We start from the raw sequence: 12,133 nt of genomic DNA on the forward strand, positions 1-12,133 counted from the left end.
TTGAGACTGATCCACCAGTGTGTGGCATTTATGACTCTCAAGTCACAATATCTCAGTTGGAACACTTTCCAACTTCCTTGTGTTGTTAACTTTTTAGGAGCCACTTGATCTTTTAATTGTATTTGAATCTTTTATCTGAATTCTGGACATTGTTTCATTTTAACTGTATTTATTTTTACTTTTTTTTTATTGGTTGTTTTGTGGAAATAGCCTAGTTGCTTTGAGACACTAAATGACAAGCAACTACTTTGTATACATGTGTGTGTGTGTGTGTGTGTGTGTGTGTGGAAGAAATGTAAACACAGACAAACGTGCTTTGCATGGCAGAAAAGCTTTGTCTAAGTGGTAACTCGATCTGTATCACAACTACTGAGGTATTGGCATGACAGATGGATAGATATTTTACTTTATGTGTTATTAAAGTGTATTGAAGGGATGTTGGTTTAAACATTGCCAAAATAAATCTATTTTTATGTTAATTAAACAATGTTTTTGTGGTTAACATACATTGAAGTCTATCATTGACAACTATCAGTAACTTAGCTACCCAGTTTACAACAGTCAGTTCTTGCCACATCCATTCAAAATTTGCTTTTGTGTAGTTTCTAACAAAAATATCAATATTTATATTTCCCTATGTAGCAAAACATTGAATCTAATAATAGAACAGTGATTACTTGCACTCAGATGTTCCCCAGTGTCCATTTTCTTGATAATTTGTGCATTTGAAGTTAAAATTAAATCTAAAACAGCATTGTTTCTAGTAGGCTTCTTGACTTATTGGTGAAGACTGTCATCCTGAACAGTTTTTTCCAAAGATCATTTTTCATCCTGGTTTGACTCTTAGTATTTACCAATAAATATGCTTAAAACCAAAAACATCCATAGTTATGACTTCATCAACAGCTAAAATCTTAATCTAAAGTTTCTTACTAATGTTATCAATGCCATTTTGTGGCATATAAAAGATTCCCATTTAAAGCCTTTTTCCATTATATACACTAGTATAATGGTCTCCTTGCTTTTGTCTTTAATATCCTAAATTTTAACAGGGTGTAATCAGAATTTACATATAAAGCCACTTCTGCTCTCTCTTTAATTCTCTAACCCTATCAAATAGTTTGTAACGCTGTATTTCAAAGATACGCCTATCATCAGAATCATCTACATTTAACCATGTTTCATTTACTCTCGTTATATCAAAATCCTCCATTCCTGCCATTGCTCTAAAGTCACTTGTTTTATTTCTTATACTTCAGTATTACAGTAGTAAAAATTAACAAAGGTTTTGTGTCTTATAGTGACTCTTCTCTCTTTTCCATCTGCCATAAGTGATATTTTTCTATTCTTTAGATGATAATAAAGTGAACATGTTATTGAATATAAATGCAGTTTTATTAGTTTGTTCATTGTTGCTTTCAATTGGCTCAGTGGTAAACTTGAGGGTTTACAAGGATAAAATTTAAAGCTTGATCCCTGTTGTGTGTACAGTGCAGATATTTCATTGTGTAGATTTATATTTAAATAAAACAAGTTGTTGTGTAGTAGAAATTGTTTTATGTATTTATAATATTTTACTGCAATATAATTAAAAAAACATTTATGACTTAAATCAGTACTTGGAAAATCAAAATTTAAAATAATTGAAGTAGCAGAAGACCTGTGAGAAAATGCATATGAAATATGTGCAAATATTACTAATACAATTCAAATAATAATCAGTGAAGGTGACATACAAACTGTACATAAAGTGTTAACAGATAAAATGAGACCTATAATAGTAAAATTTTAAGTCAAAAGTAATAAAAGTTATATTTCTAATGGCAAATAAAATATTAAAGTTATAGTATAAGAAGTAATGACACAGATTAAAAGATTGAAAGAGATACAATTTATGTGAATGAACATCTAACAACCACATTAAAACAATTATTATACAAAACAAAACTTTTTTTAAAGGTGTAAATTTTTAAATTAGTATGGGTGAAAGAAGGAAAAAATATTTTATGAGAAAGAAAGTACAAAAATATTGAGAATAGGCAATGAAGAGGGTTTAAATAAATTGTTAAAATGGAATGGAAAATCAATATGGATATGGTTCTCAAAGCAGGACTTTTCTAAGGGTGTTACAAAAGGCTGTTGAATTCTGAAAGAGAAAACAGGTGGAAAGGATATTTGTGTAAGTCATAGACAGATTTCAATTTTTTCAGTATTTTCTAAAACATCAAAAAGTATGGTGAAATGCAGATTCACAAAACTCTGAAATATGATTTTTTTGTCTAAAAATAATGTAGATTTAGAGGATTAAGTATTGAAGAGGGAGTTTTAAGTTTCACACAAAATATTTAAGAATTCTTAAATGATGAAAAATGATTGTATTTCTAGATCCAGAGAAGGCATTTAATATGGTATCACATATCAAATGTTATTGGATAAAATGGAAATTATATGAAGTACTGCATTAACTTGGTTTAAGTTTTATTTACCATAAACCCTGTGGGTTCTATATGTAGAGATGGCCAAGATACTCAATAAGCAAAATACAGATATGCATACTAATAAAAAAAAATGTCATTAGCAGTTTTACCTTGAAAGATGATTGCCAGTCACATTTATTTATTTCTCTACCCAACTATCCCAAAAACCAGACAAGAAATTATTGCTAAGGTACCCAACCAACCCACCAGATTGTTCACCTTTAACTACAATATCACTGACATCACTTTAAATCTAAATCCACTCTATGAGTTTCTTGGCAGTGTATGGTGTCATAACTTAGTCACAATAGTAAGTAGTAATTAAAAGAAAAGTAATTCTAGTATGAACAATGTTGTCATTACCCTTTTAAGTTCAGTTTTTATAGAAATCTGGTGTTTCTTTAAAAAAGGTAAATATGGGATAAAACAGGAATCATCAGCTGATAATAGGCAAACATTATGTTACTATAACAGTGCTATGTACACTATACTGCTGATGTCTTTAGGGAGCCAATCCCTATATTATGTATGAAGTAGAGGAATGAAAAAACCAATATACATAATATTAAACCTCATGATATACATTCACAGAGAACATCAACTTTCAGCCAGGAAAAAAAACATCAGAAAAAAAGCAATAAAAAACATTTTGTAAATTTAAAATAATGCAGGTATTGCAGTGCCAAAAAGAATGCAAACGACAAGTCATTGTTCATACCACATTGAAAGCACCAGGTCTCATCTGATCCTCGAAGCTAAGCAGCACCAAGCCCAGTTAGTACTTGGGAGGGTGACCATCTTGGAATACCGAGTGATGATGACATTCTTTTTGGCCCAGTATGGCCAGGTGGGTTAAGGCATTTGACTTGTAATTCTGAGGGTCGCTGGTTTGAATCCCCATTGTACCAAACATGCTCGCCATTTTAGCTGTGAGGGCTTTATAATGTTACGGTGAATCCCACTATTCATTGGTAAAAGCGTAGCCCAACAGTTGGCAGTGGGTGGTGATGACTAGCTGCTTCCCCTCTAGTATTACACTGCTAAATTAGGGATGGTTAGCTCAGATAGCCCTTGAGTAGCTTTGCACAAAATTCAAAACAAACAAGCAAACAACAGTATACATAATGATAATTTAGCTATATGTAGATCATCCATATATAACCTTCAATATCAGAATTTCATGTTACACTGTAAGATGTGTACTTGACTTTAATATTACTCCAGTTGGTAGTTACGTATTCCTGATTGTTGTATTTTACTGTAATACCATAGTGATATCAAAGAAGGCATCAATGTAGTGTAACTAAGAGCTTAGGACTTACATACAAGGAAAATCAAGTGAGTCAAAACATATCTTTATTATTACAGACTTTCTTGCTATTTTCTTTTTATGCCTTTTATGCTGTAATGTTAAATTTTGATATTGAAAGTCTTAGGGATGATCAGTATATAGCTGTATCTTTGCTATATTCTTATTTGCATTCTCTCCCGATATCAGTTTACGTTTACAAAATGTTTTGTTTGTATAATAGAAGACAAACTGTAAAAGTAAAAAATAACTTTGGTGATGTGAATATAATAAGATATGGTGTCCCACAGGGTTCTGTAAATGGACCATTTTTTATAATTTACAGATAAATGATTTATGTGAGGTAAATTTAAATTAGGAATTTACTATTATTTAGTATATAGCATTTACCTGTAGTTCTGCTGACAAAGAAAAATAAAAAATCAATTGCATACAGTGGGAAGTTGTTTTTTTTAAATAAGCTATATAAAAACCAATTCTACATATATAATTTTGATAAAATTAAAATGAGTAAATTGTATATTCATAGTAATGGATGTATAAATAATAGTAACTCTAACTGTTTTCAAATTGAAAAAGTGGATGTTATGAAATATTTAGGCATACAAGCTGTTAAAAATTTGAGCTGGAAACAGCTTATTAAAGTTTTGTCAAAATCCTAAGATTTATAGCCATTAAAATTAATTGCTTAAAAAAATTTGCAAGGTGTTGAGATGTTAAGAATTTTTTACTTTACATTTATGCAGTCAGTATTTCAGTATGTAATTCTGATATAAATAAGAAAGAATTTATCAAACTACAGTTAAAGCCAATTTTTTCATTACAAAATAATAATATGGAAATCATAATATTGTCTGATTATGAAATGAAAACAGCTTGTAATTGGTATATACTTTATTAAAAAGGTTATGTGTGAGATGTGTATAAAATATTGTTGCTAGCTAGACTTTTAATGTTGTAATTCAAATGTTAGCTAGGAGGAGGTGCAGGTCTTAATAATGACATTAAGGTCAGAAGGTGTAATAAGATAGGCCTAAAATATCTAGAAGGCTTTAAGGATGTGACATAATATGTTCTAACATGTTTGAAGCTGGATTATAAATATGATGATCCATGAAGCATTGATAGACAAGTTAGAGAGTGAGTTGAAATATAGTAAAGGAGGTAGAAAGTTATTTCCATGATAAGGAAATGAACAATGCAGTCAGTGGGTTAGCTATTGTATTTACTTTGTGCAAGGGCCCGGCATGGCCAAGTGTGTTAAGGCGTGCGACTCGTAATCCGAAGGTCGCGGGTTCGCATCCCCGTCGTGCCAAACATGCTCGCCCTTTCAGCCGTGGGGGCATTATAAAGTGACGGTCAATCCCACTATTCATTGATAAAAGAGTAGCCCAAGAGTTGGCGGTGGGTGGTGATGACTAGCTGCCTTCCCTCTAGTCTTACACTGCTAAATTAGGGACGGCTAGCACAGATAGCCCTTGAGTAGCTTTGTGCGAAATTAAAAAAAACAACAAAAAAAAATTTGTGCAAGTAAGATGATTTGTTTTACAATATACGCTTATAGCAATTTACTGCAATGTACGAGCATTCAGTAAAACACCTATTCAACTACATTACTTACCAAGAGTAACAGTTACTACTTAAAAATGATATTTATCCTAATAGTATACAGAGATTAAAATGAAAAATTCCAGTAGTTAAAAAAGGAGTATTTAAAAATAGTAAAACTAAATTTAATGTACTTAAAGTGAATCTGTTATTAAGTATAAAAAGTTAAAATTGTTTGTTAAGTTAATAAAATGAAATTATGATGTTTTTGTTTTAAATATGGTTAATGCTATTAACCCATGTCAAATTTGATTTATTACATGTATACTTAATTTAATAACAAATAATTAATATTAGTAGCATGAATGATCTAAAAGTTATTGGGTTTATTTTATCTTATATTATATTTGGACTTGTTTGTAATAAATAGTATTAATTGTAAAAAAAGTTGTGTAATTTTCACTGATTTTCATATAAAGAGTTTAAACTAGACTTCAGTATAATGTTTTTGTTTGTCATTTTAGATGAGTCTCACAACGTTGTTGACCCATGGTCATCCGTTCCCAACTTACCATCATCTTCATACTCTTATACACCTTCAGTGACGACAAATGGCAACTCTCATCTCTCTTCTCCATCTTCGTCTGCCTTTAATGGTATCCATCTTCCATCAGACAGTATGGTGAGAGAGTGTGTGTGTTTTACTGCACTTAGCATTTGTTTCAAAATACTTTTGTCTCAATTCACACAAGCAGAAACACTTTATTTTTTCTCTATTTTATTGGAAAGAATGAAATGTTACAAAACAGAAAGCTTTTTAATGTAATAGTTGCTAATTCATCCATAAACTTTAATATTTTTTTTAAAATCTGATCTCTGTTTTTTGATTGTTAGGATTTCATTAGATGACAACTATTTGAGAATAAAATTTTTGCCTAATATTTAAATATTTAACTGTATTTAGGGATATCCTAATCTTTTATCTGATGGTGATCCGTCAGTAGTTTCACAAAGTCTTCCGCCCATGTCCAGTTTTCGAGATACAACCAATCACACCCCAATAGAAACACGTTTAACAACTTATAGCCAGAATAACACTTCTTCATCAGATCCATTAGCAGCTAGAGGAGAACAGTTATCAAACCAAACAGAAGATGCACTTGGAAAAGCTCTGGCTTCAGTAAGTTTACTTTTTACATTCTCACATGTACCAGGAAAAGAACTCAAATAATTAATCTAAATACTGCTTTTACTCTGAGAAATAGTGACACACATCTAGATAAGTCATAAGGGGTTTGTGCAAAATTCTAACCATTTTCTTTCTAGGAAATTCAATTTCTTACAACTTGTGGTTTGATTTAATTGCATCTTAGAATGGCTGGTATTGGAATCAACACTTTTACTAATAAAGCAGAGAACAATGTTTTGACCTTCCTGGGTCATCCATCTTTAGGTTAACAAAGAGAGAGTTTGTTAACTCAGAAGGTTGAAACGTTTTTCTCTGCTTTATTAGTAAAAGTGTTAATACTCATACCAGCCGTTCTGAGATGCATTTTTATTTCAAGTGTGTTTCTCATCATCAAGAATTTGATGTAATTGTCATAGTACAAAAGTAAGACTTGTAATATAGCAAGAAAGTAAGTTGTGTAACACAGTAATGACATTTAGTTTTTCATGCTTGGGAACAGAATAGCAACAAAGCAGTGAGATATGGACAGAAAACTGGTTATTATCTTTTTCTTAATATTACAAGATTTCTTTGTCATTTGTTATTAGTTTAAGACTTATGTATGAACTTTTATAAGTTGTGGTGTATCCTAACTCATAAAACTGTGTATTATAAAATATTTCCAGGTTTATTTGCACAGTCCAGCTTATTTATATATGAGTGTGAAATGTACATTTATATGGATTTTTTCTAAGTCTCAAGTTATGATGTAAGTCTTATTTGCAGCCCTTGGATCTTCCTCATGCTCATCAATAACATAAAACATAGGATGTTAAATCTGAGTTAAGGATAACAGTTATTACAACATTGAGAAGTTATTGAATTATCATTTTTTTAAAAGTTGATTAAAGAAGTCAGAACACCAAAAATCAATATGTTTATCAGAATTGGTTTCAGGTAATATGAATACCAGTGCACAATTTTGCTTTGATTGTAATTGATTTCTTTTGAAGGACTTTCTCATGTGTGACTCAAAGATAACTATTACATTAAATGACACAGAGAATGTTTAATAGCTTAAAATTGTTTGATAAATTTATTGGCTTTAACTTCAATGAAAAAACAAATGTTATTTATAGTGATTTGATTAGGTAACTTGGTTCATTTTAATAAATAAAAATGGCATCTTTGATATGGAACAAGACAAAATTACACTATTCCAAGCTAACTTAATTTATCATACTTTGTTACATTGTTTTATATATATTGTGAAATTAAAGTATAAATTTCATGAATCATTGAATTTATCATTCAGATCTACTCAGCAGAACGTACTAGTAGTAGCTTCTCATCTACCCCATGTACACCTGTTAATTCACCACCACCACTCTCAGGTATGTTTGTACAGCTCTCCTTATTAAGTTAGGTGAGATTCCCTCAAACTTATCACAACTTTGATGGTATGGAAAGCTAAAAACTAGAGTTTATATGATCTGTAAGTCAGACATACTTTATTCTTTCTTCAGCTGGTTTATTATTGGTTTGAATGTTTCATATATCTATTTTTATTATTTTTTATAATATTTTATCATAGAAATTATTTTACAGTTTGTTATCCTTGTATATGAATTTAGGAATAACTTAAATCTGAACTTCATGGGATATTATTGAGTTCACAGTTGAAAATATTACTAACAGTAAAGAGGATACCTGAATGAGGAAACAGCATATACTGATCTTTATAAGTAAGAATAGCATACTTACTTAGCTATGCTCATTACTAGGTTGATTTGTAGTTTTGAGTTGTGTAAATAGATTGCACTCTTCAAAAATTAATATTAATAATTCATCTAACTTAGATAAAAATATGACTGATACACTAAACATGTGTTAACTTCTAAGTTTAAGTAACAATCTTATATCTTATCCAGCATATGTTAATAATTTCACCAAATCTGAGTGAAAACTCTCTCAGATATATATGGTGTTTGTGAATTCTTTGTCAACTTGAATAGAACTTCCCCTTAGACATGAAATAATTGTTGATTCTTTTCAAACTTAATGAATATTATTTTACATAGTATGTTTTAAACCTTTATGGAGTTTACAGTGAAGTATTTTTTGTTCTTATTAAAATTTAAGTTGTCACAGAAATTATGGAAATTTGAGTCTTTACTGTTACTCTTTTCTACATTTGCCCACATTGTGTTGTGAGCAAAAGTGTTTGGTTCTTTACTTGTGAAATTTCTTGCATGATAAGCAGTACTCAGTTAATCTCTAACCAAATTAGTTTTGATACTTTGTTTATTATTGTTGAATATGAATATTTTTGTTATATATACCTGCATTCTTATGAATTGTTATTATGTAATTAAACCTACAAGATTATGTCTTTGTTACTTGTTAGAATAGAAGAATACTGGGTACATTAAAAAAAATAACTCAGCTTTTCCTAGGTGTACCTCAATGGTCCCGTGGAAATACCAACCAGAACCTTCCTCCTTCATCTTACCCTGACAGTACCATGAATCAGTTGGTATGTAGCAGTTATTGCTTTTTGTTGTTGTTTTTATGAGTGTAAAGAACTTACTTCTAGAAGTGACATACCTGTTTTTGTTGTTGCTACTAGCATAAATGGTATATAGATTCAGTTAATCTGAAAATGAAAATAAATTATTAAAAGCACTTTATAGGAAACATGTTGAGTGGTCAATATACTGACTAAGCAACCCTTCATTGTTAGGTACTTAACACAGTTTGGTAAACACATTTCTCATGTAGTATACATTATCTTCAATTGTTTCTTTGAGGTTTGTGTAAGATGTATAAGGTTGAAAATATACAGTGGTAGTGAGAAGAAATTGTACATTAAACTTTTATACAGGACAAAATTTATTGGTGTAATAAAATATCGGGGAAATATAGTGATTTTATTTATTAAACATAAATTTATGCTTTGAGGTAATTCTTGAAAATTGTTGTAGATTGCACATGTAGTTATTAGGAATGGGTTTAACTGGCTCATATGAACTGTATCACTCCTCATTGACTCAGAGAAATTATAATGCTAGTTTCAATGTCTGCAGTAGGAAGAACACAGATAGTTCACTGTGTAGATTTGTGCTTAAAAAAAAAAATCAATCAAGTTGTATTCATTTTGCAGAATATACTACACCTGCTTTGTACTTTTTATTTCTATAGTTATTGTGGAACCTTAGCAACTTGGATTTTCATTAACTAAAAATATCTTTACCTTCTGTTTTAAAGTTTTTGTCGAAAGAAAAACTTTTTTTAAATCTTTTTTGCTGCACACACACTTTTATGCATTTTATTTGATCTTGACATTCATGATTCACTAAGATTTTCAATGGATTTACAGGAATAAGTCTGTGAAATTCAGTTTTGCCTCCTGTTTGCTGGTTATACATTATCTACGTTGTCTATAAAAGATTAATGTTTTGTAATAAAAAGTAGAAATTGCATGGTTGTTCTTACACTTGCTTGTGGATGCATGCCTCTTTTGTTTTGATATTCAATTATCTGTAATCTGTAGCATAGTAGAGAAGAAGAAACGCTTGAGGATGCCATTCAAGTCCTGTTGTACAGTAGAGATCAGGTTGAGGTAATAACCAACTTCTAGAAGCTTCCTATTCCTTTAATGCTAAATTTAATCTGCTGCTTAGCTAGTTGAATCGTGATCCTACATAATAAAATATTCACCCGTGGTGGCATAATCTTTTTATAGTATTTCAATCAACAAATTAATTTAAACAAATTTCCAGCTTTTTAACTAATTAGTCTTCTTAGTAGACTTGATATTTATTTTAAATGGATGGAAATATGCATGTTTAATACTGCATTAGTAAGTATAGTGAAAATGTGGTATTTTACAGTAGTTGCTAAATATAACTAAAATATGCTCATTTATACCCAAGGGGATAACTATACTGAAAAATATTTACCTTGCATGAATAATTAATTACCATGGTATTATGATTTAAGTTTGCATGATCAGTGCTCTGTAGATAATGAAAATGTGCATCTTGACTTCTCTGAAGGTAGATATATAATCCACATGTACATGGTTACTGTTGCATGGATATATGTGTGTGTGTGTATATATATAAGAAATGTACATGTGTAACATTCTCACAACATAATAATGTGTAGTCTGAAATGAAATAGCAGTTTTTATTACTATAAAGTGATTTTTCTCTTTTTCTAAGATCCAAAAATTTTACTATTATCTAAATAATTATTTTCAGCATAATAGGATTCATTCGTCTTCACGAGAATGTTTAATTTTTTTGAACCAGCAGAAAGTACCTTGTTTGCAATTTTAAGTATATTAGTTTAATATTTTTTAAATGTATTCAGTTTAAAGGTTATTATCATAATTAAAAGCCCTAATTATGGTTTGGTTTTAAATAGACAAGAGGAGTTATGGAGGAGCGACTAGATGATGCTGTCAACATTTTAAGGAACCATGCTGAAGGTTTTGGTTTTCATGGGTTATCACCTGCTGGTCCACTGAATAACTCAGTTTTAAACCTTCCAGGAGCTAGTGGACATTCCAATGGACTAATGGTGCCAGTAACACATGCATATTCTGGGACTGTCTCGGGGCTTGCACATCTTGAGCCCCATGGAGTGAGTGCTGAAAGTTTATTGAATAATAATAGATCACTGCTAAGAATATAGATATGGTAGCACTGTTGTCCAAAGTGTTTTGTAAAGCTTGATGATAATCTGGCTGAGAGGTTTTAAAGTATAGACAGAAAAATCTATTGTGCAAACTCCAGAAAGTTTGGACAGGTACTGCTCCCTTAACGAATATGGACATAGGGATGTATTAATTCCTCTGAGTTTAGGGCAATGAGCAAAAAATGTAATTACTCTGATAATTTTTCCCTAGCCTATAAGTAATGGATATTTAAAGATCATTAGTCACCAAATATCTTTGAACACAGCAGATGTAACAGAAAGAAAATTTTATTTAAATGTAGAATTTTTAGCCATGGTATAGAGGCTTATTGAATTGTTCTGAGGTATCTTTTCTTTTTTCATGTACAAACCTTTAGCTCATAGCTCAGTCACAATTGCAATTTTGGACTCAAGAGTTAAACCATTTTTTGAATGGTGTATTTGACCATGCCTGAGCTCTCACAGATTAATTTACTCTAATCCTGCCTATAAGAATTTCAGTTTGAGGATAGGCTGGTAGAGATCCTGATAAGTAATGAAAATGAATGGGGTATATGTATGCTTGGTATTGCTGGTACACAAAAGTATAGCTAATGAAAGGGAAGAAAAAGGTTTCATTAGATTAATTTACTCCTGCCTAAAATAATTTTAAGTGCACTGGCTTTGGGGATTACCTCTTGTTAAGTAAAAAAAAAGGCTCTCCAGTGGCACAGCAGTATATCTGTGAACTGACACTGTTTGCTTATTGTGTAGCTTTTTGCTTAACTACAAGCAACCAACAAATAAAAGAGTGATGAATGACTTATTTTAAAATTTGTTTGTTGCTGTAAGTTATTTCTACTTCTGTAAATATCTGTTGCAAAACACAAAATCATTTAGCTGTGTGAAAAATATTTGAAGTGACCTTCTCACTGTCAACAATTTATC

General features: G+C 30.6%; 1 protein-coding gene across 4 annotated transcripts in view; it reads left to right on the forward strand.

Moving 5' to 3' along the window:
* LOC143249202 (transcription factor 12-like) overlaps positions 1-12,133 on the forward strand; it is a 126,223-nt gene that overhangs the window by 97,999 nt on the left and 16,091 nt on the right. For 2 of the 4 annotated variants that reach the window (XM_076498670.1, XM_076498673.1), the window contains 6 exons: positions 5,859-6,016; positions 6,299-6,514; positions 7,818-7,896; positions 8,959-9,038; positions 10,056-10,124; positions 10,934-11,152. In XM_076498670.1, the coding sequence (XP_076354785.1) occupies positions 5,859-6,016; positions 6,299-6,514; positions 7,818-7,896; positions 8,959-9,038; positions 10,056-10,124; positions 10,934-11,152 (821 nt within the window). The remainder of the gene's footprint in view (positions 1-5,858; positions 6,017-6,298; positions 6,515-7,817; positions 7,897-8,958; positions 9,039-10,055; positions 10,125-10,933; positions 11,153-12,133) is intronic. The other 2 variants (XM_076498671.1, XM_076498674.1) reach the window with 1 other exon arrangement.

This window comes from Tachypleus tridentatus, chromosome 4 (assembly GCF_004210375.1).
Source record: "Tachypleus tridentatus isolate NWPU-2018 chromosome 4, ASM421037v1, whole genome shotgun sequence".
NCBI lineage: Eukaryota > Metazoa > Arthropoda > Merostomata > Xiphosura > Limulidae > Tachypleus > Tachypleus tridentatus.